The 25,972-nt window shown below is 39.3% G+C and overlaps 1 protein-coding gene across 4 annotated transcripts in view; it reads left to right on the forward strand.

The window, feature by feature from the left end:
- Positions 1-25,972, forward strand: part of pcloa (piccolo presynaptic cytomatrix protein a) — a 60,992-nt gene that overhangs the window by 30,127 nt on the left and 4,893 nt on the right. For 2 of the 4 annotated variants that reach the window (XM_037695692.1, XM_037695693.1), the window contains exons 8-21: positions 3,054-3,101; positions 3,590-3,672; positions 5,834-5,909; positions 6,810-6,935; positions 12,444-12,552; positions 12,717-12,781; positions 13,460-13,644; positions 15,254-15,298; positions 15,430-15,560; positions 18,848-18,874; positions 19,799-19,892; positions 19,973-20,044; positions 20,120-20,366; positions 20,905-21,538. In XM_037695692.1, coding sequence (XP_037551620.1) covers positions 3,054-3,101; positions 3,590-3,672; positions 5,834-5,909; positions 6,810-6,935; positions 12,444-12,552; positions 12,717-12,781; positions 13,460-13,644; positions 15,254-15,298; positions 15,430-15,560; positions 18,848-18,874; positions 19,799-19,892; positions 19,973-20,044; positions 20,120-20,366; positions 20,905-21,164 — 1,568 coding nt within the window. In that variant the 3' untranslated portion in view covers positions 21,165-21,538. Of the gene's footprint in view, positions 1-3,053; positions 3,102-3,589; positions 3,673-5,833; positions 5,910-6,809; positions 6,936-12,443; positions 12,553-12,716; positions 12,782-13,459; positions 13,645-15,253; positions 15,299-15,429; positions 15,561-18,847; positions 18,875-19,798; positions 19,893-19,972; positions 20,045-20,119; positions 20,367-20,904; positions 21,539-23,379; positions 23,569-24,354; positions 24,497-25,972 lie in introns of those variants that run through there. The other 2 variants (XM_037695695.1, XM_037695694.1) reach the window with 2 other exon arrangements.

Below are 25,972 nucleotides of genomic sequence, written 5' to 3' on the forward strand. Positions count from 1 at the left end.
ATTATACCGTTGTATGGGAACATACAGTGATGACAATCTCAGACATCCCTTTCTGGGTGGAGTTTGCATTTTCTCTCTGTGCATGTGTGGGTTTTTTCCGGGTACTTCAGTTTCCTCCCATCCATCCATCCATTTTCTTCCACTTATCCAGGGTCGGGTCGCGGGGGTAGCAGCCTAAGTAGGGAGGCCCAGACTTCCCTCTCCCCAGCCACTTGGTCCAGCTCCTCCGGGGGAATCCCTAGGCGTTCCCAGGCCAGCCAAGAAACATAGTCCCTCCAGCGTGTCCTGGGTCTTCCTCTAGGCCTCCTCCCGGTGGGATGTGTCCGGAACACCTCACCAGGGAGGCGTGCAGGAGGCATCCTAAACAGATGCCCGAGCCACCTCAACTGGCTCCTCTCGACGTGGAGAAGCAGCGGCTCTACTCTGAGTCCCTCCCGGATGATCGAGCTTCTCACCCTTTCTCTAAGGGAGAGCCCAGACACCCTGCGGAGAAAATTCATTTTGGCCGCTTGTATCCGAGATCTTGTTCTTTCGGTCATAACCTAAAGCTCATGACCATAGATGAGGGTGAGAACGTAGATTGATCGGTAAATTGAGAGCTTCGCCTTTTGACTCAGCTCTCTCTTCACCACAACAGACCTGTACAGTTCCCGCTTCACTGCAAACGCTTTACCTATCCGCCTATCGATCTCATGTTCCATTTTTCCCTCATTCGTGAACAAGACCCCAAGATACTTGAACTCCTCCAATTGGAGCAGGACCTCCTCCCTGACCCGGAGAGGGCACTCTACCCTTTTCCGGCTCAAGACAATGGCCTCGTATTTGGAGGAACTGATCCTCATCCCGGCTGCGTCACACTCGGCTGCGAACCACTCCAGTGAACGCTGTAGATCACGATCTGATGAAGCCAATAGGACCACATGATCTGCAAAAAGCAGAGATGCAATCCTGGAGGGTGCGTGGGAGTTTGCCAAACTGGTCTACATGTGCTTTGTGGACTTTGAGAAGGCGTTCAACTGCGTCCCGCAGGGAACCCTGTGGGGGGTACTCTGGGAGTATGGGTACCGGGCCCTTTGATACGGGCTGTTAGGTCCCTGTATGACTGGTGTCAGAGCCTGGTCCGCATTGCTGGCAGTAAGTCGGGCTTGTTCCTGGTGAGAGTTGGACTCCGCCAAGGTTGCCCTTTGTCACTTTCCTCCCACAGACCAAAAACATGCATGTTAGGCTGATTGGTAACTAAATTGTCTCTAGGTGTGAGTGAGAGAGTGAATGCTTGTTTGTCTTTATGTGTCCTATGAAGGACTTGCAACTTGTTCAGGGTGTCCCCCGCTTCTCGCACAGTGACTGCTGGAAATGGACGCCAGTGACCCCCATTACTCGAAAAGGTAGAAGCGGGTAAAGATAATGGATGGATGGTTGGATGTTATTTTTAATCAAACACTCTGCGCCAAACTCTTTAATAGTCTGGTGCATGGTCTGAACAAAAGAGAGCAAGTGTCGGACAAATTTGAAAGAAAAACCCTGAAAGACCTTAAATCCAGGAAAACTGTTGATAAGGGCTTCTTTAGAAGGTTGCAAAAATATTTGGCTCCTTGGAAGCAAACTGAAGGAAATGAAAGATGGTTTAAAAAATATGCTACCAGACTATAATTTTTTGATCTAACTGTTGCTCGATGAAAGAAGGGCAGTTTATCAGTTGGTATGAGAATAATTTACTTACCTGTTACCTCACTTACTTGTAAAATAAATAAAGGAAGCATTGCTCACCTTCAAAGTTGGAGCTAGTAGAATTTTCCTTGTCAGAGTCAGTCAAGTTTCTGGGTGTCTATCTTGACAGAAAGCCTAATTATAAATGATATGTAAATGAAAAGTGCAAGAAGGCCACAATGTGCTTACATCAGTGCTGTAGTATTGCAGGTACAGTAGTCGTTGGGGTGCTACCCCTAAAGTTATCAGGTGGTTCTACATGCCATAGTCTGCTCCATGCTATGTTATGCTGCTTTAAAATGGTGGGTCCTATTCCAATTTGGGGCAGCAAGAGTGATGCTCATCCATGTGTAGATGACTCATGGCCTGCCTGAGCATCAAAGGTTCTGTTAGAACAACACAGCAACCCTTAAAGTCCTTCTGGACCTGACTCCACTGGATTTGTATATCTTGGGGAAGGCTGCATCCATTGTGGTGAATTTACGCTATACTAGTAGGTGGAGGAGCTATCAGACTCGCAGCATACTCTGGGACTGGGAAGTTGCTGATTTTCCAGTGAGAGGACCTCCAGACAGTATGGACAAATAAATTAAATGTTGAGCCAAGTTTTCAGACAGAGATTGAAGATAAATCTTCCTAGAACAACTTCTTTATTGTGGACCTGCCTCCCAACCAATTCTACTGTTTTACAGATGGCTCTCTTCTGAAGGGGTCAGTAGGTGCAGAGGTGCTGATGTTGTACATCTATAGTGATAGAGTACAGTGACCCACTGGATGGTTTTGTAACTGGGACTCGATGGCAGTGGCTTGTGTGATGCCTGTGGCATTGAACTGGGGACCTATTTGTGCTATTTAGGCCATTGCCTGGCTCTGAGCAGCCAAACAGAAAAGATTCTTGGGAGACCCTTCATGAATCCTAAGAAACTCAGAACACTGAGTGTTTCAGATCTTGTGCTATTCAAGAAACATGAAGGTTTGAATAAAGCTCAGTGTCTTTTGGGGAGACCTACAAGCCGCCCCCCCCCCCCCCCCCACACACACACACACACACACACCACCACTCATGGGTTCTTCATCCATTCCCACTTACCAATATCAATACCTTTTTAAAGGGTGAAAAATATATAATTCATAAATTATTAAAATCCTTATGCCTATATTTGCTGTTTTGACGTAAGGGTACAATAAATTCTTAGTATTTTTTTTATACAAAGCACCATGGAAATGTTCAGTTTTGAAACTCAGAACTTTTTAAAAATCTTTTATTTTTACCTTTGTGATAAAAAACTGTTAACAATGCCAATTCTAATTATTTCACATTATAAAACAATTTGTCCTGATTCCAGCTCTAAGTGATTCCCTGATGGCTTTGAACAGAGACGATGCAGCTAATGGTAGAGTATTACTATTAGTTATTTATTTTCTAATACATTAACCAACTAATAAAAATGTACATCTTGTAAATGTTGGGCAGGTTCATATATAAATAAAATCAATAGTAAATGCCATTTTATTTTCAGTGGATTTAAAAAAAATTATATTAGGATATTACAAATATTTTGAAAGAAATGTTAACTTTTAGTCAGAGAATATTCATGTATGTGTATGTTTAAACCCAACATTTATATTTATATAAATGTATGCCATATTAATCTTTTTTATTAACCTTCAAACTGCTTTAGTTTTTCTGCTTATTTCACTACATTTCTTTATCCCTCTTGTGCTCTCCTCATGTCTTTATTTCCGTCATTCACTTTTAACACTTTAAATTTTCTTATAGGCATGCAATTACATAAAAAAACAAAACAAAATATATCTGTAGTAGGATTTAAGCATCCAAATCCTCTGGTTTTGAAGAAGTGCTTGTGTTTCATTCCTGAAGCTTACCATCTGAGACGAGAAGAGACAGACTGGTTTGACAAACCAAGAGATGGACGGCAGGAGAATGGACAGGAAAAGAAACAGGTACAAAAGGACAAATACCTTCACTTATACATTTATTAAACATATTTGGTCCTTACCAGGCCTTAAAATAAGATAAAAACAGCCATGAACAGCAAAACATGTTGTGTTTAAGGAGGAATTTTAGCTCCCTGTCTTCTGAACACAGCTTCTGTTTATAGACATTTGGGGGTGTTCAATTACAGACAGACACTTTATTGATCCCTTGAGGAGATGAAGTGGAAAGATTATAAAGTCTTACTTCATTTTCAGTGATTTCAAATGTGGACTTTGAGTGAGCCATTGCAAAGCCTCAGTTTATTTGTTCTCCAGTCATGATATTTTCCAGTAATTTTGGACCAGTATCTGGTTTTGTTTCTCATTTTTTGCTAATGTTTAATCGTTGGACAGATGGCGTCACATTTGGCTTTAGAATACGTTGGTATACAGAGTTTATGGTTGAGTTGATGACTGAAAGGTGTCCCGGTCCAGTCACTGCTAAAGCCTATCCATCAGCTTTCCAAAAGTCGTTTCACGGTTCATACTAGGTGTTTGTGCTGATATGATGTTTGGTTTGTGCGTAATCTACAGCCAAACATTTTCATTTTTATTTTATCTCTCTGATATATTTTGTTCCAGAACATCTCATTTGGTTAGACGCAAAGTTGCAAATCTAGGTAACTAAAACCCTCATCTAATTAGACTTTTTTATTTGTTACTTGGTGCTCTTCAAATTGTAATATTTGAGGCCTGCAGAGTCGGAGACATACAGGCAGCATCTTTACAGTTTCCCCTGCTTATTTGGTCTGACTTCAAGAAACATTTATTGATGCATTCTTCTTTGGAGGACTGCCCTTTGTCCACAGTGTTGTCACCTTGTGAATAATAATCTTTCTCAGTGGTTAATAATAGACTTTAAATTGTTAGGTGGCTTGACACCTCTGACTCTGACTCCCTCAGCTTACGCTCAGTTTTAATTTAGCCTCCAAATCTGAAAGCTTAGATCTAGTTTGTGCTGCAACCTACAAAAACAAACAAATTCTTGCACTTTTAAATCTTGTTTTTGATTGATAAACACACTTAAATATAGCTGAAATAACAGCACTGACTTTGTCTTGAACTACTGGAAGTTATGTCAGGTGATGCGATGCTTAAAGTGTATCAGGTTAAATCATTTTAGCTGCGTTATGGAAATTACCGTACTTTTCGCTGTATAAGTCACACCTTTTTGCATAAATTTGCACGTCCTGAGACTTATACACCGAAGCGACTAATATACGTTTTTTCCCATATTTATAAGCTAATTTTTGGCTGAGATCTGACGATTTCGTTCATTCTGACATAAAAAATATCGATCAATACCATTTTCAGCCGCTAGAGGACGCTCAACTAATATGGTAAACCAAGTGTCTCATTAATAGATAAAAGTGGCTATTAGTGAGACACTTGGTTTGCCGTACAAAGCCACCTTCGTCTCGCTCCTGAACTCCTGGAGCAAACGTCAAATCAGCTGCATTTTGCAGAGCAGCCCAGGTGAAATGCAGCTGATTTGACCATTAAAGTGCATTTATTAAGAAAAAGTTAAACTGAGACACACTTTTGCTATAATTTTGAGCAAACAAATAATTGTTTTTAAGTATTAATCTTGTTAAATTCTTGTTAAAGTCCCCCCATGCACGCTCCCGCGGCCTCCATTTGGCAGCCAATCAATTTTTGGCACAACACTGGGCCACGTTTACAGGTGGTCAGCATTGACATAACAAACACGACGCATCAGCAGTGACGCATAATAGATGCGACGTATACGGCAAAGCGACTTATTTATGTTTTTTCCACTTCATTACAGGTCTCGCTTGAAAATGAGTTCTCGTGACTCAATGAGACTTTCTGTATAAATAAAGGGTAAATGAAAAAAAAACACGGTAGGCATATTTTGACCGATGCAACTTATACGGCAATGCAATGTATATGGCGTCAAGTACGATATATTCGAACATAAGATCAAAAATAAACAATACTGTATATCAAATACTGTGTTGTTCCCCTAAGGTTGTGTTTTTGTAACTAAAATATAATCACCCAAGTACCAAAATGCACACGCTTACTTCTGATCGAGCAGTCATCTTGGAATATTATTATAGTGAGACAAGGTGATTAACGTTTCCTCGCTGTGTTTGGGCTGCAGGGAAAAGGTCCGTACTATCCGTTCCCTCACCTCAGGGTCAAACTGCAGAGGGATCTCAAAGAGCGCAGTGTCTCAGGTAAAGTACCAAAGATATAAGCTGCAGCACAGAGAGGCAAAATGTCAGTCCACAGGATCATGTGTTGCAAGCTAATCTTATCGATCACCACATTCATTTAATTGCATTTTGCTCAGACCTTTAACTTGCAACACATACATGCTTTAAATATTTTACTTTTTTCTTTAAGTTATTGGGAATAAAGCAATATTGTCATAAACTTTCAGAGTAATAGAATGAAGAAGGATACAGGCTGTAAAATGTGATCATTATAAACCATAATTGGTTTACAGAGCATTAGTGGTATTTATTATGCATTTCATTTGCTTTTCTTATATTTCTCCCACAACTCCTTCAGGCTTAAAGATGGCAGACATTTATTGGCTTTCTGTTAGATTGAATTTGTCCTCAGGCTTATCAGTCATGCTCAAAATGGCATATTCCTTACGCTAAGGATTATCCTATGTGATTAACAAACAGAGCAATAAATGTGCCTCAGTCATTTTGTTCTTACTTTAATTACTATACGAGTAGTGTCATAGTATAAAATGACTGAGGTTCTGGTTCTGTTTAAAAGATCTGAGGCTATAGGTCATCTCGTGATGCATTTTTCATCTTTTGCATACAGTAAACATTACATTTGGGAAATGTTGTTACCTTGTTCACATTTTATATATTTTTTTATAAATTCAGCCATATCTTCAGATATAATAAGATATACATGTTTTAAAGGTTTTACTTTTATTCACGAGGTACTCAACATTTAATAATCAAATTTTAATTGGAAACATTGTAAACGGTTACATTTGGTTCACATTTATAATTCAGGTCCACTGTTACTGCTGTTAAAGATTGTGCTTCTTCTAGGAGGATTACAAACCAATTCATAATGACATTATTATTTGTTTTTCTGCTAAACAGGAAATGGTTTAGGTATTCGTATAGTTGGAGGGAAGGAGGTCCCTCGTAGTAATGGAGACATTGGAGCTTATGTGGCCAAAGTCCTGCCTGGTGGAGCTGCAGAACAAACAGGAAAAATTCTTGAAGGTAAGATCTTTGATCAAATTTCACTTCGCTTTGTCAAAAAGATAAATAAAAGTATTTTAGTCGGTTCAGAATGAAGACGATGTAAATTAGCCTGTGCACCTGTCAGACAATGTGAATGCCCTTTGTTCAGCATTGTGTTTACAATGTAAATAAAAGTATTTACACATGTAGTTACCATCAGGATTTTTGAGGATTTTATATCAGTTTTTGTTTTAATTCCTGTTTAATTTTCTTGGGCTTTGTTACATTTAGATAATTTTGGTTGATTTGTTATTGTAACTTCTAGACATCCCTATTCGTCCCTATTTTTTAGCTCCACACCCACCTGCCTTTCATTAACAATCAGCACACCTGTTTGTCCTCAGCAATCACCCTTTCCTACTATATATACTTCTTGTTCATGCCACTCCTTCGTCAGCCCTGTCTGTTAGCTCATGCTCTTGGTTTGGTGTGTTATGTGTCCACAGTCAGGCTGGACTTGTTTCCAGTTGTCCAGCTCAACATGACAGATGCAACTTGTTGACTTGTTGGGCAAAAATTAACAGCTGCAGCCTCCTAGCTAGCATAGCTTTGCACAAAGGGTTAAAGCATTTTGAAATGGCAAGTTTAAATATTTCCAGAAGTACCAAAACTCCTATGCCAGCCTTTATACAACAACAAAAAATATGTTTGCCTAAAAAATAGTTTTACACTGTTTCATTAGCATTTAATTAATTTAGCATTACCATAAGAAGACACTATTGTTTACAGCTGTCAAACTTGAGTTCCTTCACTCCAGCATGCTTTTTCAAACTGTAGTCACAAACTTCTTTTTTAATCAAAAAGAATGAAGCTGATTTATTGACATGACACAGTTTAAACTGATTATCTGCAGTCATGACACCAAAAGTAACAACTAGTTCAAATACAAGATCATAATACGTCAGGCATGGGCTTGTATTTCTGCTGTTGAACTGTTTACTAATAAAATATACATTTTTGCATGAATAAACTGATATGAATCTTTTCAGGAGCGTCATTTTGTTGTTTAGCTGATTTCTCAGTCAGCTGCAAAACAAATGTGCAGCGAAATTCCCTCAGAGGATCGTTCACATCACTGATCCTTCAGCAGCGATCCATGCTCAGAGAGGTGTTCATCTGAGATTAATACCTTTTATTGACTTTATTAATCCCATGGGATGAATTATGTCACAGCCAAATATAAATATATAATGAATAATGTTAGCAGTGGTGTTTGAAGGTGCACAAATATTAATTTTACTTAGTTTAGAAATAATTATCAGTAATAGGTATTTGTATTATTATTATAATAAGGTATATTTATTATATGTATTATTATGTATTATTTAGACCCATATGAGAGTGTAAAAATAAAACAAAGAATGAAAATCTGTACATCATCGTTCATAAATATTTAAGGAATAGATCTCACAATGTGCAAAACAATGGTGAATTTAAAAAGATTCCACATTACTCCAAACTACAACTACTGTTGTTTGCTTTGTACTGAAATCCCAGCAGATCTAATAGACTAAAATGAAATCTCAGGTTAGTTAACATAACTACCACTGCATCAGTCAATTTGTGATGGTAATTCAGTTTACCAATTACTACAATTATTAGGCAAACGTAGGAAAATACTGAGTGCAGACACTTGCATGTGCTGTTGCAGCTAGGTTGAAACAACTCGTATCCTTTCACTGGAAAATTAAGTTCATTTGTCATTACATAATTTAAACACTAATAAGAACTAGAGAAATTGCATTTCCTATGAAAATGCAGTGTGAATGCTTAATGCTAATGAACTTGCTGACAAATTGCTGAAATTAGCTAAAAACATGCTGAAATGTAGCTGAAAAGGGAGAACAAGCCCACGTTAGCAAAAGAAAACAGAAAAAAAACCATACTTGCTGAATTTTGGTTTAAATAAGCAGAAATGAGCTAAAAAATGGTAAATTTGCTCTAAAAGTTGAAATTAGCAACAACCAAAAAAAAAGCTGAAAGGTAGCTGAAAAGGTAGAAAGAAACTTAAATAACCAGAAGGAAGTGGAGAGAGCAGAATTATGACCAGTTAGGATGAAAGAAGCAGCAATGAACACAACAAAGTGGAAATTATTTGACAAAAGCTGAAATTAGCAACAACAAAAAAAAAAGCTGAAAATTATCTAAAATAGCAGAAAGAAGATTAGAATAGCAGAAATAAGTGGAGATGCACTTTTTTGCTGAATTAGGCTGGAAAAAGCTTAAATGAGTACAAAAACTGAAATTAGCTGTAAAGCTAAAATTAGCATAAAACAGCTATAGTAGCTAGCTGAAATAAGTGAAACTAGCATAACTAACCTGAAAGGAGCATAACAAGCTGAAATTAGCAAAAATAAGTTAATTATGCTGAAAGTAGCAGAAATTACCACAAAAAACTTGAATTCATCTGAAAACAGCTGAAATTAGCCAATAAATGCTAACAATCAGCTGAAAAGATAGAACAAGCTTCAATTAGCATAAGAAAGTATGAAGAACACGTTTGCCCAGTTACGCTGAAAGAATTAGAAATGGGCACAAAAAAGTGGAAATTATCTGAAAAAGCTGAAATTAGCTAAAAAAAACAGCTGAAAAGTAGCCAAAAAAGCCGAAAGAAGATTAAATTACTAGAAGGAAGTTGAGAGAGCACATTTTTGCTGAATTAGTTTGAAAAAAGTTGAAATGAGTGCAAAAAATGTGTAATTAGCTGAACAGCTAAATAGTAACTGAAATAGCAGAAAAAGCTGAAAATTGCAGAAATAAGCTGAAAGGAGCAAATCCACAGAAATAAGTTAGAAGAAGCACAAAAATGTTGTAGTTAGCATAAAGAATCTAAATGGAGCACAAAAAAGCTGAAATTAGCTGAAAGTAGCTGAAAAAAATGTTTAAATTTGCTGAAGGAAGCTGAAAGAAGCTGAACCAGAACAAAATATAAAGAAGCAGTAAATAAACAGATCTTAAGATTTGAAGGAAAGAAAATGAGCTCAATTCATTTTCTATGAGGAAAAAAAAAGTGGCAGAAAAGGCTAAATATTTCAAAAAGCTAAAGTTGCACCAATACCAAAAGTCATGGCACCCTTCTCCTGCACGAGCTGAACGTTTTGATATATGATTTGTTGAAATGGCACAAAAAATTGTGGAACTATAAAGATGCTGATAAACACACAGAAGAAAAATGGATCACGATAGTGTGACTGCTTCATGAACATTCACGCAATATTCACAGACAGAAAATTTAAATAGCATGACAATGAGAAGCAGGGATACTTCATCCTTCACGTGAAAAGACAACGTGCAAGAGCTTTGCAGCTGCCAGGCCTACCCGGAGTGACTGTCCCTCTGGTAGGGATGTCAGCATGTCAGTACATATCAGGCAAAACAACCCCTAAATGTGCCCGACCAGTGCATGGGAATGGTGTCTGTCTACTGATTTGTTTACAACACAATCAAGATGAGTTCTAAGTGATAGTTTGTTGTTCTAAAGCCCAGAAAAATTACATTTATTTCCATATTTAAGTGTGAAAATGAAAAACCTCTATAGTGTTAGTCTTTTTCACCAACCTGTCCGAGTTAATGAGTGAAGTAAAAAGTCTGAATGAGATATCTTCTTCATGAAAGGATTTGTGAGCTTTAGGCAGAGCTGTTCCTTTCCATCTAAAACTCGTCAGGCATCCTTAAAAACATCAAACAACATTTCTAGATTAGTACACGTTTACATTTGATTGCCTGTGACAAAAAGTAAGCTAAGTAATGTCATATTTGATGCCTTTAATAAACAAAGTGTCATAATTATTGGGTTTTTGTCTGTTGAGATCTGGATTTGTCACAAATCTCTGTTTCCCAAGTCACCGCGGTGGCGTTCCGCCCTCACCCACAGATATATGAGCTGTGATTTTACCCTCAGAAACCTCTCACTGACACCACCTGAGGATACATCGCTACGTGGTTTATTAAGTGGGACACATTTTATGAGGTGTTATTGATTTCACCTGGGGGAGTCTGGTAACCCAGTCACCATCCTACTCCCTCAGCCTTGTTTATGGTCTGAATGCATATTTGGACTTCTGTCTCCAATTAGCTTCAGATGCGCCCTTCTTTAAATAAACACTCTCATCTCTTTTCTTCTAAATCTAAAGTTTTTATGGTTCATAATGAAGCAATAGTGTTTGTGATTGCCTCAGCTCAAGAGGCAAGTTGCATCTGTCATGTTGCACGCCGCAAGGGCAACTCAGCCACAACAACAGCCGCATCCCTGTCATCAGCAGCGAGCAGAACGGCTGCGAAGTAGATGCTTGTGCCAGTGGGAACACTGTGCCTTGCCGTTTCTCTTTGGCGTGAATATTGAATATGTTGTCACATTCAACAGGCGTTGAGGCTTAGTGTCGCCGAGGATGTATAAATTTATCTGAGTGCTGAAAATTCAACATCTCTGTGAAGTGTTAGCGATGTGATGAGTGTTAGCAGTTTGAAACTCCAGTGTAGCTTCCCTGTCAAATCACGCTCACGCAGCTCGAGAGTATCGCCGCAAACAGAAGACCCTTCTGATGCGCTGCTTCAAACTGTGTAAGTCCTGCCAGCACGCAGCCTGGCTTTTATTTAGACTGAAGTGTTCCTTGCTGTTTGGAGTGAATTTGTGTGAGCTGAAATTAGGGCTCGGCGATGTATCAAATATAATAGATATATCGCGATTTTTTTCAATTTACGATAGTTAAAATGGCTCTATCGCAACCATCAAGTATTATTAGACTTGAAAATCCATGTCATACTTTTTCTCCCATCTGCACTGCCAACTTCACGCGACCCCTCCTTCTCCCTCTCTGAATACAAGCACAGTCCCTCACTGCTGCTTCTCACACGCTTACTAACATCGTGAAGGCGGCGTAGCTGATTATTATTTAATATATGTAAATAGTTTATTTTTTTAGACATTAATTTTGTACAGTTACAGCTGTTTGTTAATACATTTGCCTGTGTGACAATTGGGTAAAAGCTTTGACTCAGGAATATATTTTTGTTATAACTATCTAGAAAGAAAAAAAATATTGAGATATATATCATATATCGTGATTTATCTTAAAAATATCGAGACTAATTTTGTACAGTTATAGTTGTTTGTTAATAAATTTGCCTGTGTGACAAATGGGACAAAGCTTTGACTCAGTAATATATTTTTATTATTACATTATGGAAAGAACAAATATTGAGATATATATTGTATATCGTGATTTATCTTAAAAAAAATAAAGATATTAATTTTGGTCCGTATCGCCTAGCCCTAGTTGAAATAATATAAATGAGACCCTTGCCATTGCAAATCTGGAAATTAAATCCTCTCTTTCTGGCTCATATGATGGTTGGTTAACGAGAAAATTCCAGTGCTTGATTTTGTTTTTGTTGTTTGAAGTGAAATGTTTGTACCGTGTCAAATATGAGAGGAGAAACAGGTTGAGCGCTGCTTTTGTTGTTTTCATGGTTGTTAAATATTTATAGGAATGCAAGTCTTGGAGTGGAACGGTGTTCCTCTGACGGGTAAGACCTACGAGGAAGTGCAGGGACTGGTGGGACAGCTGTGTAACGAGGCCGAAGTGTGCGTCAGACTGTAAGTATGACCTTTGCCCTCTTTATTTGTACGCTCCTGCTCTTCTTTAGTATGCACTCAATGTTTATCTCTTTCTATGGCTCATTTTAGGGACTTTGTGTTTCTTTTTCTACTTTATTTCTTGTCGGTTTGACTTTACATGAAATATATTTCCCTTCTTTTAGTGATCTAAACATGCTGTCTGAGTCTGAGGATTCTCACCACCTGGACCTCCTGGAGCACAACACAGGTACGCTGGAGTATTTTTGATCTTTCCAGTCCTAACTGACTGATTCTAATGTTTGTCTAGTCTTGGTTTGTATCCTGACAGTGTTTTCCAATTGGAGCATTGCATATAATGTCAGCAAAAAGTTCCAGCAGCAATTTATCTTATTTGATTATTTATTTATTTTAATAGAGGATAATTAAGTATATGTAAAAATCCTTAATATGTGAGTCACTTGGAATGTTTTCACATCTATTTCCAGGCACTTTTAACAAAAGTCACTCAGTACTATAACTTCTGATCTATGGAGGGTTTCTATTTTGTATATGGAGGTGTAGTTTTTGCTGGTACTTCTTTTCTAAGATGTTAAAATGAAATAAGTTTCAATATATTTTTACAATAGCTATAAAACATTTAGACATAATATTTTTTATGCAATTTAATGTTTTTTAATTAGACATTTTTCCAATAAGTTTACCATCTTGTGTTTATTTCAAATTTAGGCCTACAATAAGTGCTGTTTTTCTCTATTCATTTGCATTTCACAAGTCCTAAAACCTTTCTTTTTATCATCCTTCAAACATTATGGAAATTATCATGCATGCTCAATTATGTATCCAGTAATCCAAGCTACAAAGAGACATGTAATACCCAGTAGGTTGCCTTGTTGGACCTTTATGACTGTATACGTGAAATTTCTAGGGGACAGACCTCCCAGGTCTCCAGGTGTTGATCCTAAACAGCTGGCGGCCGAGCTGCAGAAAGTGTCCCAGCAGCAGGGACCCATGTCCGGCTTTTCCTCCACCCTCCCTGCCCCAACCTCCGCCACCTCCAGCCCTGCTCAGCCAGGATCGCCCTCTGTCAGCAAGAAGCGCCACAGCAGCAAGGCCAGTCTACTGTGGAGATTTTAGAACTGCTGAACTGAGATTTTTTTGTTTTTATTTATCAAGAGATTATACAATGTTATTCACAATATAAAACTGTACAAATGCAAGAACGAGAAAAAAGTAAATAAGAAAAAAGATAAAGGTGGAGGTGGGCGTCTAAAATAAATAAGAACAGTTTGCAATCTTTATAACTTCGTAACATGGTGGGTAAATTACACAATTCTACACACTAAGGAGGTAAAGATTTGACGTACTCCACAAAGAGTGTCCACTTGCAAGTACATTTTTCTGAATTACGCTTCACTGTTAGTAAAATCTTCTCCACCCTCAAAAATGTCCTGACAGTGTTAAGCCATAGTAATGTAGATGGAGGTGTGGGAGCTTTCCAGAAGAGTAAAATGCAGCGTCTAGCAAGAAGGGAACAGAAAGCTAAAATCTCATTTTGCAGGGGAGACAGGTTAAGTGTTGTACTTAAACTGTATAAGCTGTAATCTAGCACATGGTGTACTTGAACGTGTGCTGAGAATCACCGTATCCCACCATGATTCAGACAGTGCAGCACCTAATTCACGCTCCCAGGCGGTTCTGATTTTACCAAATGAGTTGGACTCAGTTGTCACCAGTGATGCATATATATTAGTAAGGGCTGATTTCTCATTAGGCCTAAGAACCAGAAGGTCAACCCATGGTGGGTCAGCAGGGAAAGTTGGAAAATTTGGAAACAATGTTGAAATACAGTGTCTAATTTGAAAATAGAGAAACAAGTGGGAAGGAGGCAGGTTAAATTTTTGAAGACGGTTCTGAAAAACTAAGAAAAACACCATCTTTGTAAAGATCTGCCATGGTTTTAATGCCTGTTTCATGCCAATCATATAAGCGAAGCGGCATTAGTAGTAGCAGGGGGAAACGGATAATTTTTTAATAACGGCATTCTGTTAGAGGGAGACACAAATTTGAAATGAGACCTAAACTGGGACCAAATCATAATTATAGACAGCACTATGGGATTTAAAGTAACATAAGATAATTTAATTGGTAGTGATGAACAGATAATGGCGGCAGGTGAAAAAGATGGATAAATTGATTGTATTTCAAGATGACACCAGATGAAATTAGTTGAATTTAGCCAATAAGTCAGTTTGTGAATATGTGAGGACCAGTAATACATAAAAAAAAAAATCAAACTGAGATTTAACAAAACCACATTTGTTTAGTTTATTTTAAAAAAAAAGGCTATGATTCTGTCAGTTTGACTAATGTTGAGCTAGGATTTGGTGTGGTTGTAGCTGAGAGTCCTTCACAACATACTATGAACAGTGCATGTGATTGTGCATAATTTTATTTTGAAGGTTGGATCAAAACAGCTGTAAGTACTGTACATAAACTGTTTACAGAGTAAAGCAGTAAAGAAGCTAAAACTAAACCAGATAAGATAATCAGTGCATCTGGTATAATAAAGGTTTTGATGTCAGGAGTTAATGTTACAATTTTGCCTCAAGCATTTGATGAAAATGGGACAATTTGTACAAAATGCCCACCTACAAGTAAACACACCACCCACTGGTTTTTATCCAGCATTGTCTTAATATCTCACTCTCATCTATTACAGATTCCAGATGGAACCAAGTCTCACCCCGTTTCTGGAGAGATACAGGTGCATGGCATCGAACTCTGTCTTGTTTAATGTATCGAGTGCTTCAAAACACACAAAACCATGTTTTACAGCCTGCAATGTTTTAACCAATCCATTTAAATGTGTTCTAACTCTGCTGTTTCCTTTTATAGCTTCAAATCCACTATGACAAGCAGCTCGGCAACTTGATAGTTCACGTCCTGCAGGCCAGAAACCTCGCTCCGCGGGACATCAACGGCTTCTCTGACCCATTTGTTAAAGTCTATCTCCTGCCTGGGAGAGGGTGAGTCAGGAGAGCAGAAACTCTGAGCGCACCTTCAATAGTTCAGAGCTGGAGTAACGTTAGTGCACAATAATAAAAAAAAATGATGGCAGCTTTTTGTTTTCATTCAGATTTAGAATGACAGGATTTGTTTTTTTCTTCTAGGCTGCACAGACAGCCACTTTAACCTAATTTTCATTCATTTAAAAATTGATTTTTGGCTTATCATTGCATTTTTCAATGTGCAACACAGCTCTTCATATCGCTGCGACACATCGAGCCCATCAGTTATGTTCAGTGAATCACTCCTTTACAGGACTCATCAGCCCCCGGTCACTGCTAAACAACAAACATCACATAAATAACAGGAGGTTAAAGGTGGACTCTGTTGATGGATGTTGCACTGCAGGTGTGAGTGCAGCTAAGATCAATAGTTCTCATATTTACTTGCAATACTATCCGTAAGTCCAGAGCCCCTATTCTCATGGTGGTAGTGTTGTAATGCAATTGACTCTTTCAGCGTTTCTTCTGTCTGAGATGAGATGCCTCCGTGAGGATTTTATTTTATTTTCTTCCTTCGATCATTTTGGATAAAAGAAGTAATTTATGGCTGTGGGCATTTCAGTCAGTACTCTCACAGATCTTCATCCAAGCGTATGTGTGTCTGTTCATGTCATTAGGGCTCTGCAACATTTTTAAACACTGGCACTTAAATGCACGTGTGCATATATGCTTTTTTTATGTTGAGCACAGTTGCTTAAACCTAAGTAGCATCAATCATCCACAAGGTTATGTTTATTGCACCACAGACAAGTCAGCTGTGATTAGTTTGGGCATGAAGAACATCAGTGGGTCTTCTGGAGGGTTATGCATTAGGTTTGTTTAACATAACATCAGATCGTTTTAAATCTGAGGACTTTGAAGCTTCAAATGGTTTATTGGGATCTTTGAGACCTTCCTTGGCAGATTTGGAAGGTCGCACTGCTGTTCCCTTGAAATGAAGGCTGGATAATTTGATTAAACATAAAACAATGGGTGGTAATGATCAGAGTAGCACCTGCAACCCCAAGTCTGAAGCAAACGGCGTGTTGTGTAAAATTTAATTGAAAACAAAATGCAATGATTTATTATCCTCATAAACCAGTGTTTTATTCATAATGGAACATAAACGCATCTTTGAAAGTGAAGGCAGCAGCACATGTCAAAAAGGACGAGACGGGAACATGTGTCCTACTGTGAAGCACCCTTTGTAAAAGCAGTCTGTAAATATGTAGCGTCTGAGATTTTGTAGCGGAGAGTTGTCTCATTTAACAGTCCTGAGTTGCCTTTTCTGATTTTATTTTAGCTGGATGGGAACATTTGTTCTAAAACTTGTATAAACTTTTCTAAATTGGTGCTTTGCAGATTTGTAAGTTGCCCATACCAGAGGAAATAATACACCCCTATACTATCAGAGAAGCAGGCTATTGAACTGTGCGCTGATAACAGGCTGGATGGTCCTTTAGCACAGAGGACATGTTTTTTTATGGTTTCAAAAATTAATTTCTCCTGATCAGTCCATTTCAAATTAATTTTGTCCCAGAAGAGGCTTCTTGGTTACATACAGCTTCTTTGCGTGATAAAACTTTAACCTGCATTTGTGAACGGCACGTCAAACTGTGTTTGCAGACAGTGATTTGTGGACGTGTTCCTGAGCCCACACAGTGATGTTCATGAAAGAATTACCGTATTTTTCAAACTATAAGGCGCATTAAACGAAACAAAAGATAAGTCAAACTTTATTCAACTCATTCACAATAACTCTCGACATTGTTCTGTTGTGCCTCATAAAATCAGGTCAGTAAACACAACCAGAATTAATACACAAGGCGCACCAGATTATAAGACTCGCTGTCAATTTTTGAGAAAATTAAAAGATTTTAAGTGCGTTTTATAGTCCGAAAAATACAGTAGACTTGTTTTAATGCAGTTGTGATGGAGGCCCTAAGATCACAGACACCTGACATCAGATTTGTTCTTTGAGCGCAGAGATTTCCCCAGATGTTTGAAATTATTAGATATTTTGAACTGTAGACGCTATTTTTAAAGTCTTACTATTTGTTTGCTGAGGCACATTATGCTGAAATATTTCCACTATTTTTAAATGTTTTTTTTGCAGACTGGTGAACCTCTGCCCATTTCAACTTCAGAAAGATTCATCCTCGTTAAGATGCTTTTTAATACCCACTCTTTTTACTGACCTGTTTTCAATTAACCCAGTTAGTTGCATTCAGTTGTTTCCTTTTCATATGACTGACTTTTACAACCTCTTGTTGCCTCTGTCCCAACAATTTTTAAAACTGTATTGCTCCTCTCGTTCACAAAAATTAAAACTTAACTAATTTTTTCCTAAAAAATGTAACAATTTCTTAAAGTATGCTCTATTTTAACTAGGAGTTTATAAGATATCAAAAATTGCATTGCATTCTGTTTATATTTACATTTTAACCAGCATCCCAACTTTTTGGGGAAATTGGGTTGATGATGATCGAAAGTTTTCTCTGTAAAACATTAGGTTATAAAACAATGAACAGAATTAACTCACGCTTCTAGTCTGTGGTTGTAATGGTATAGCTAACTGGTGTATATTTGTCAAATAATTATTGTACTGTATTTTTCGGTCTATAAGTTGCATTTAAAATCCTTTAATTTTATCAAATATCAACAGTGAGCCTTATAATCAGGTGCACCTTATTTATTAACTCTGGTTGTGCTTACTGACCTCGAACTGATTTTATGTGGTTATTGTGAAAGAGATGAATAAAGTTTGACTTATCTGACTGTTTTGTTTCGCTTAATGCGCCTTATGTATGAAAACAGACCCGTTCATTGATATTGCGCCTTATAGTTTGAAAAATACGGTATATTGAGTTGTAAATATTGTTTTGTATTTAATTTCAACTGCTTTTTTGCAGGAATATTCATGTTGATGTTAATATTAAATAGCTAACAGACAAGTTAAATTAGAGTTTATTCGTATGGGCTGCATTTTGTGGTCCAACAACAAGTAATGAACAAAAAATAATTGAGATTAGACGTTCGGTTTAGGGAAGATTTGGGAGTTTAGCTACAAAAAGATGCATTTGTTTTCTGCTTACCGACATCACTGCTGCACACCAGCTCCCTGTCACAACCCCACAAAACTTCAACAAACCAAGACTTACCCTAAAATCCTCTTTCGTACAAGCACTTTTTGACCCTCCACCCTCCCTCTGACTATTGTTTCTGTATGTTGTTCTCTATATTTAATGCATGCTGGACCCCCTCAGTCAGGTCATGGTTGTCCAGAATGCCAGGTATGTGATTTGCCCACTCTGTTCTGGGTGATAACTAGTTGTCTGTTGGGTCACGAGATGACCATGTTAATATAACGGAGTGGAAGAATCATAATCTATTCATTGCGTGTCAGTAACTCCCTTCACTCTTCAGTAATTTGTCATTTTCCGTTAATTTATTAAAATGCGCGTATGTTCCCTTTAACTTTATGAGCATCGTGGTTTTAGGGGGGTGAAAATCCCCTTAAAATATTCCCTAATGTTCCTTAAACTAACATATATAACCAAATAATCCCCTGCGCTGTTGTGTTTTCCCCTGTTATGTATTAAGAATCCCTCACTAATGTCCAACATTGCCCCTCCAGCGTCATATTGCCCCCCCCCCCCTAACAATGTGCCACTTTGGATTCAAACCTGTAACTTTGCTCCGCTGCACTTATTCATGCCATTGTTGTCTTATAGAGTAGATCGTTCCTGTCTTTTCCAAAAATAATGACGTATCAAACCCTACACTCTGCAAAAAACATCCATCTGTAGAAGTCATTCGTTCGGTTTCACCTGGACTTTTATTTTTCCTACACATTAGTCAAATATTTGCTTTTATAAAAATTTTTAATCAAGACAACTTAAAAAAAACAAAAAAACAATGTAGGATAAATTGTATTTTCTTGCGTTCAGGATTATTTGATAGCCCATCTAAATTTTGTGAGACTAAACGACTGGATGGACGTCAAAATGGACTTTTTTGCAGCACGCCCTGACATCGTGCACGTGCATAGTCTCATACTTTGTTTCCATCCAAACCCTGTTGCTCGTTGTCATACTCTCCCCTCTGTTGTGCCCTTGCTCTAGTAACAGCTCCTTGTGCTTGTCGTGGTTGGTTCGCTAACTTGCATGAGAGTGTGCACGATGACACAGTGCATATTTTGTGATCTGTTCCCGCAGCGCTGAGAACAAGAGGAAGTCCAAACACGCAGGGAAGAGTCTCAATCCTGAGTGGAACCAGACCGTCATCTATAAAAACATCCACCTGGAGCAGGTAGTGTGTTTGCAGGAGTCTGGGGTTGCAGACCTCGGTGGCGATGAGTGTGTGTTATCTTTTAACGGTGTGTGTTCCAGCTGAGGAAGAAGACCCTGGAGGTGACGGTGTGGGACTACGACAAAGGCTCCTCCAACGATTTTTTAGGAGAGGTAAACCTTTGCTTAGTTCAAATGTAATTAAGGTCAGTGTTTAATGCTGTTCGCTAAACTTATTTCTTCTGCCAGGTTCTTATTGATCTGTCCAACACGTCCCAGCTGGACAACGTCCCCCGATGGCTGCCGCTCAAGGAGCAGAGCGAGGGGGACCACCACAGACGCTCCCACTCAGGCCAGGGCCGGCACGGCTCCTCTAAACCCTCCTCACAGCACTCGTCCCCCAAAACCGCTGCCGCCGCGCACGATGTTCAGGATTCCCCCAAATCGTCCGTCATCAAGAGCCGAAGCCACGGGATCTTCCCTGATCCAGCCAAGGGTAGGACTCAGTAAAGCCCCCCTCCCCCGCCCCGACCCGCCTGACTCGGTCTCTGTCATTCCCAAACAGCTTCCTGTTTCCTGCTTCCTTCTTTACTCTTCTTTTATCTTTTGACTTTTCCCTCTTCTATCGTCTTCTTGTTTTCTCTCTATGCAGTCCTATCGTTTGTAATTCCAGCACTGTTCTTCCCATTATTGCACCCACTGCTTCTGCTTCACGCCTTTTTTGCTTCCTCTTGCTCCGTTTTCTTGGTTGCCATGATGTCACCTAGCTCAGAGGCCTTCTTTCTTTGTTTCCTCTACTACAGAGGGCAATATGGCTGTGGAAGGCTTTGAATGCTTCCATACTTTGAAAGAATACATTCAAAATAAAATCAAATTTTATAAGATTGCTTTGGAAGTTCATAGAATCAATGAGGTATTTAATACTTTGACTAAATTTATTATCTCACTAGCTTATTTCACCACAAAGCAGGTAACAGCCTTTATGTTCACTGGATAGATTATTTGTGGTAATTTGGTGAATCTGGTTGTTTTAGACACGCAGGGGACCACTATCGAGAAATCTCACAGTAGTCCTGGCACATCGAAGCCTTCCTCGTCCGAGGGCCAGAGCCAAAACCACAGCCAACGCTCTCGCTCACATGGCGCTTCACGCTCTGGCAAAAACGCTGCACGCCACCACCATCAGGACAGCAGCAGTGGGAGCAGCGGAGGTGCTGCCATAGCAACGGGCGAAGCCCAACAGCAGACACAGCTGCCACAACGCCTCCAACCAAGTAAACCAAGACGTAGATAAAGCCCACGCAGCATGGCCTCCCTGCACTTTCTTTTGTCATTTTGTTTCTTTATGTTCCATTTTTTAAATTCTAGTTGTTCACACTTTGCCCCATCCAGTCCAGTATGTCGCCACGTTATAGTCACAAATATTTAGAGTGAGCGCCTTACCTGCAGAGGTGAACACTGTCCTTCATGAGTCTGACCGCCTGTCATTAAATCTAAAAGGGCATAAAATAATGAAATAGGCTCCGTAAATAAAATAATCTAAACTATGTAGATTAATAAAAGGTATCAAGAACGTTCATCTCACAGCCCATTGACATTTACGTAGTAGCACAGATGTTTGAGAAAACAACAAAGAGCAACTAGAGAAACTGCATTTCCTGCAAAAATGCAGTGTGAAAACTTATTGCTGAAGAACTTGCTGAAAACTGCTGAAATTAGCTAAAAAATAAAACATGCTGACATGTACCTGAACTGGAAGAACAAGCCTAAGTTAGAAGAAGAAAGCAGAAAGAACACATACTTGATGAATTAGATTTAAATAAGCAGAAATTAGCCCAATTTTTTGGAAATTAGCTATAAAAAATCTGAATTTAGCACAAAAACAAAATTGCTGAAAAGTAGCTGAAAAGGCTGAAAGAAGCTTAAGCTACCAGAAGGAAGTGGAAAGAGCTTAAATGGGCTCCAAAAGGTTCAATTAGCTGAAAAATCTAAATTTAGCACAAAACAGCTAAATAGTAGCTGAAATAGTAGAAAAGCTGAAACTAGGATAAAAAAAAGCTGAAAGGAGCATAACAAGCTGAACTTAGCAGAAAGAAGTTAGTTAGACTGAAAATAGCAGAAATTACCACAAAAAAATTGAATTTATCTGAAAACAGCTGAAATTAGCAAAAAAAAAAAAAAGGCTAAAACAGTAGCTGAAAATGTAATACATGCTTAAATTAGCGGAAGAAAGCAGAAAGAACATGTTTGCTGAAAGAAGCAGAAATGAGCACAAAATGTGAAAATTATCTGGAAAAAATGTAAAATAAGCATAAAACAGATGAAAAGTAGCTAAAAAAAAAAAAAAAGCAGAAAGAAGCTTAACTACCAGAAGGAAGTAGAGAGAGCATGGTTTTTGCTGAATTAGGCTGAAAATTTTTGAAATGAATGCAAAAAATGTGGAATTAGCCAAAAAGGCTAAAAATTAGCATAAAACAGCTAAACAGTAACTGAAATATCAGAAAAAGCTAAAACTTGTGTAAGTATGATAAGCTGAAAGTATCATCATAAGCTGAAATTAGCAGAAAGAAGTTAGACAAAGCACAAAAATGTTGTAGTTAGCAGAAAGAATTTGAAAGGATCACAAAACAGCTGAAATGAGCTGAAAGTAGCTGAAAAAGTTTAATTTTGCACAAGGAAGCTGAAAGAAGCTGAACCAGAACAAAATGTGAAAGGAGCTGTAAAAGGTTGTAAACACATCTAAAGATATGAAAGATGTAAAATGAGCTCAGTTCATTTTCTATGAAAAAAGTAGCAGAAAAGGCTAAATCTTTCAAAAAGCTAAAGTTTTACCAATACCAAAGTCATAGCACCCTTCTGAACGAGCTGAACATTTTGATATATGATATTAGACAGATCCTCACTTCAAAAATGACCAGATTATTTGAAGATTGGCAGAAGTGCAATAATATTAAAGTGGAACAGAATATTTAAACCAGATATTTCTAACCCTAATCCTAAACTAAACCTTCTGCTTGTTTCAGTGAAAACTGCCCATTAATGACCATTACATTGACCAGTACAACGTTTAAATCTAAAACCCGAAAAGTTGACGTCCAACGCTCTGCTGAGTAATAATTTATTTAAATTTTTATTATTTTATTTCTTTATTCTTTTCTTTACACTTTTTTAAAATGACGACAACCAGCTGTTGTGAACTTCCTCCACTAAGACGGCTGTGCATGCAACATGCCACTCCCTCCCCTTTTTGGACCCACAATGCACCTCAGCAGATGCTGCACACCATGCATAAAGCCATGCAGGAGGGGTGAACGTGCACTGCACACTGTGGCTGCATGTGATTCACAGTCAAGCTGGTTGCCATGGTGAAGACAAACTGCTCTAAATCTCCATCTTGCTCCTTCCTCCTTCCATCTTGAACTGCAATCCCATGATCCATTCCTGTTGTTGACCCTGACCCTTGACGTCTGATCTGTGCTTGTGGGTAAAACAACAAAAAATACATCCAGGCCAGAGCGGCCGCCTCCCACTGAGGCACCAGAGACACAGCGTAGTGGGCGTGCTAACCATTCAGAGAGCCCAGTCTGACTGGCTGCCTGCCCTGCCATCGACCGTGTCGGCCAAAGGGGGCCGAGCAGACGGCAGAAACCTGACCCTCAGGAAAGCTGTGTCAGAAGAGAGGCCGCAGACCACCGGAGGTGAGAGTTTGCCCAAGAGTCTCCCCTCCCTTCTGTCGTGTGACTGAAGCAGAGATGGAGCGAGGAGAGAAAGAGAGAGTGAGAGAAAGACAGGATGCACCACTACTAACGCACATCTGCAGAAAGAAAGAAGGGGGGAGTCTTACAAGCTAAGAAAAGAGACAGGGAGGCAGAGAGAAGTGATTCATGCAGCGAGGCACGCTCTCCTCATGGCCACAGACACAGCTCACTGAAACCAAGAAAATCGATGCTTAAAGCCGAGATATGATTCGTTCGGAGTTAGCGCTGCTGCGTCGTGACTCCAGCGCCGTTTCATTGAGCTTTATTGAACAGTGAGACTGTGTCGAGTGGCCTGAAAGAAAGCTGCGGGGGCACGGATGCTGTTCTGCACCGCATCCACACATCTGAGCTTCATTCATACTCACACTGGCTGAAAGGACATACGAGAACACAACACTGAAACTTTACGATTAGCATCTAAACACACCAAGAGGCTACATTCACATATAGAGGATTAACAACTTCAGTAGCATGTTTGTGCCTCTTATTCTGCATCAGCATATGTGTGTATGTCGTGTTTGTATGTTTTATGTTTAATCTCGTCTTTAAGAGAGGCTTCAGATAAATGTTTGTCTTTGCGCTTGCCAGTCCTCAGTGTTCATGTGCAATTCATTACTGTCCAGTCCTATATAGTGTTTCTCAGCTTTTGTATTGATGTTAGACGGAGGAGAAAATTAATTTTCTTCCTATGTCTGGGTGCTGACGGGTGTGGTTGTGTGTCTGCAGCTCGGTCGAGCTACAGATCAGGGGATGCTCCGGTCACAGCAGCCTCACTGGACAGCGGGCTGAGCGGCAGCGCTTACAGCCTTTTGGACGAGGAAGGAGAGCTGAACGAGGTGGACAGCGCCATTTTCCAGGTTCCCCGATTGTGAGCGGACTCATCTTGTCCATGTTAAAGAAAGACTTGCAGTTTGACACGTCATGTGCAGCTTTACCTCTTTTCATTGAGATCTGCATCTACACTTATTTCAGAATCAGAATACTTTTATTATCCTTGCACAGCGAAGTACAACAAAATTACGTTCTGTACAGCCGTCCGAAAGATGGATGGAAGTGTACAGGGGCTGCAGCTTCTAAGAAGCACCGCCCTTATTGCTTAAATAAGAAAAAGGGACGAAACACAAGGAGAGAGGTATAAAAAAGATCTCTCACACCGTGTCCTAGACAGGGCACGATTTGAGGCATCAAAAAAAAATTTACCACAGCAAAGCAACATAAATAGACGTAATACTTGTGGAGTGAGTAGTGGGTGGGGGTGAGTGACGCAGCCCTTGGCACCTTCTGCACCAGGGGAGGCGAGGGAGGCCAGTGGAGGCATTGAGTTTGAGGGAAGGTCGTAACACAGCACAGTCCAGAGACACCCCCCACCACCCAGCCATAGTCCTGATAAGAGGTGTTTGTTTATCAGCCAGCTCGGTTGAGCTCTGTCACAGGTCTACTACCTTGGGGAAGGGATGGGGTGGGGAGGGGGGAAAGAGCGTCTTTGTTTCCATAACATCCCAGGGGAAATTTGAGATAGTCTGCCTTCCAAGACCGGGTCCAGATTCAGAAATCAATTGTTTTTGGGTCAGGCTGAACTCGTAAATTTCTCGTACATTCTCTCACGGCGACTCCAAACAGCAGAATCTGATTACTTACGCCAAGTCGAGCTTACATCTTCTCCAAGATGTACTCCTTCCAACTGTTCGTGGACACTGCCAGAAAGTTCCACAGCCCTGCTCAGCGTGCTACAACACTACATATACTTGGCACGCCGAGTCTTGAGTGTTGCCACGCGCGGCACATTCTCCACATTCCAGGCAGCGTCAACAGCTGCTGATGTTTCCAAATGTGTCGACAACCCAGATTTCCACTAACTCCAAAACAGTAAAAACCAGTCATCATAGATCCAATTACGTTTCCGTCGAGGTAAGAGGGTTCTCCTTCACCCTGACTACCTGTTGAGAAAAACTGATCTGTTTCGTTGAGACATCAGCTGATCAAATCCATCGTTAAACAATTCGGGAGGTATGCAAACGAAATGGGCTCTGAAAAATGTTCATAAGATGAAGAGCAAAGCAGGAACGGGCGAGGGGTGGAGCAGAGGAGGACGCGTCTGCCTTCCACCAAGAGCAAGCAAAAAAAAATCAAAATTCTTCTGAAATATAACCCCTAACATAATCTGAAATTATACAGATGTATTATTTAGTCTGATTAGACCTAGTGCTTTATTTGACAAAAACAGCAAAGCTTCAGTCTGTGGCTCACACAAAGATTTCTGTGGACTTGACACAAATAAAGACAAAATCTTTGATCTGCATCCAACCACAGCTGAGACGTCTGTCGTATGAAGGGAAATGGTAAT

The sequence above is a fragment of the Nematolebias whitei genome, chromosome 22 (genome assembly GCF_014905685.2).
Source record: "Nematolebias whitei isolate Nwh7 chromosome 22, NemWhi1, whole genome shotgun sequence".
Classification (NCBI taxonomy): domain Eukaryota; kingdom Metazoa; phylum Chordata; class Actinopteri; order Cyprinodontiformes; family Rivulidae; genus Nematolebias; species Nematolebias whitei.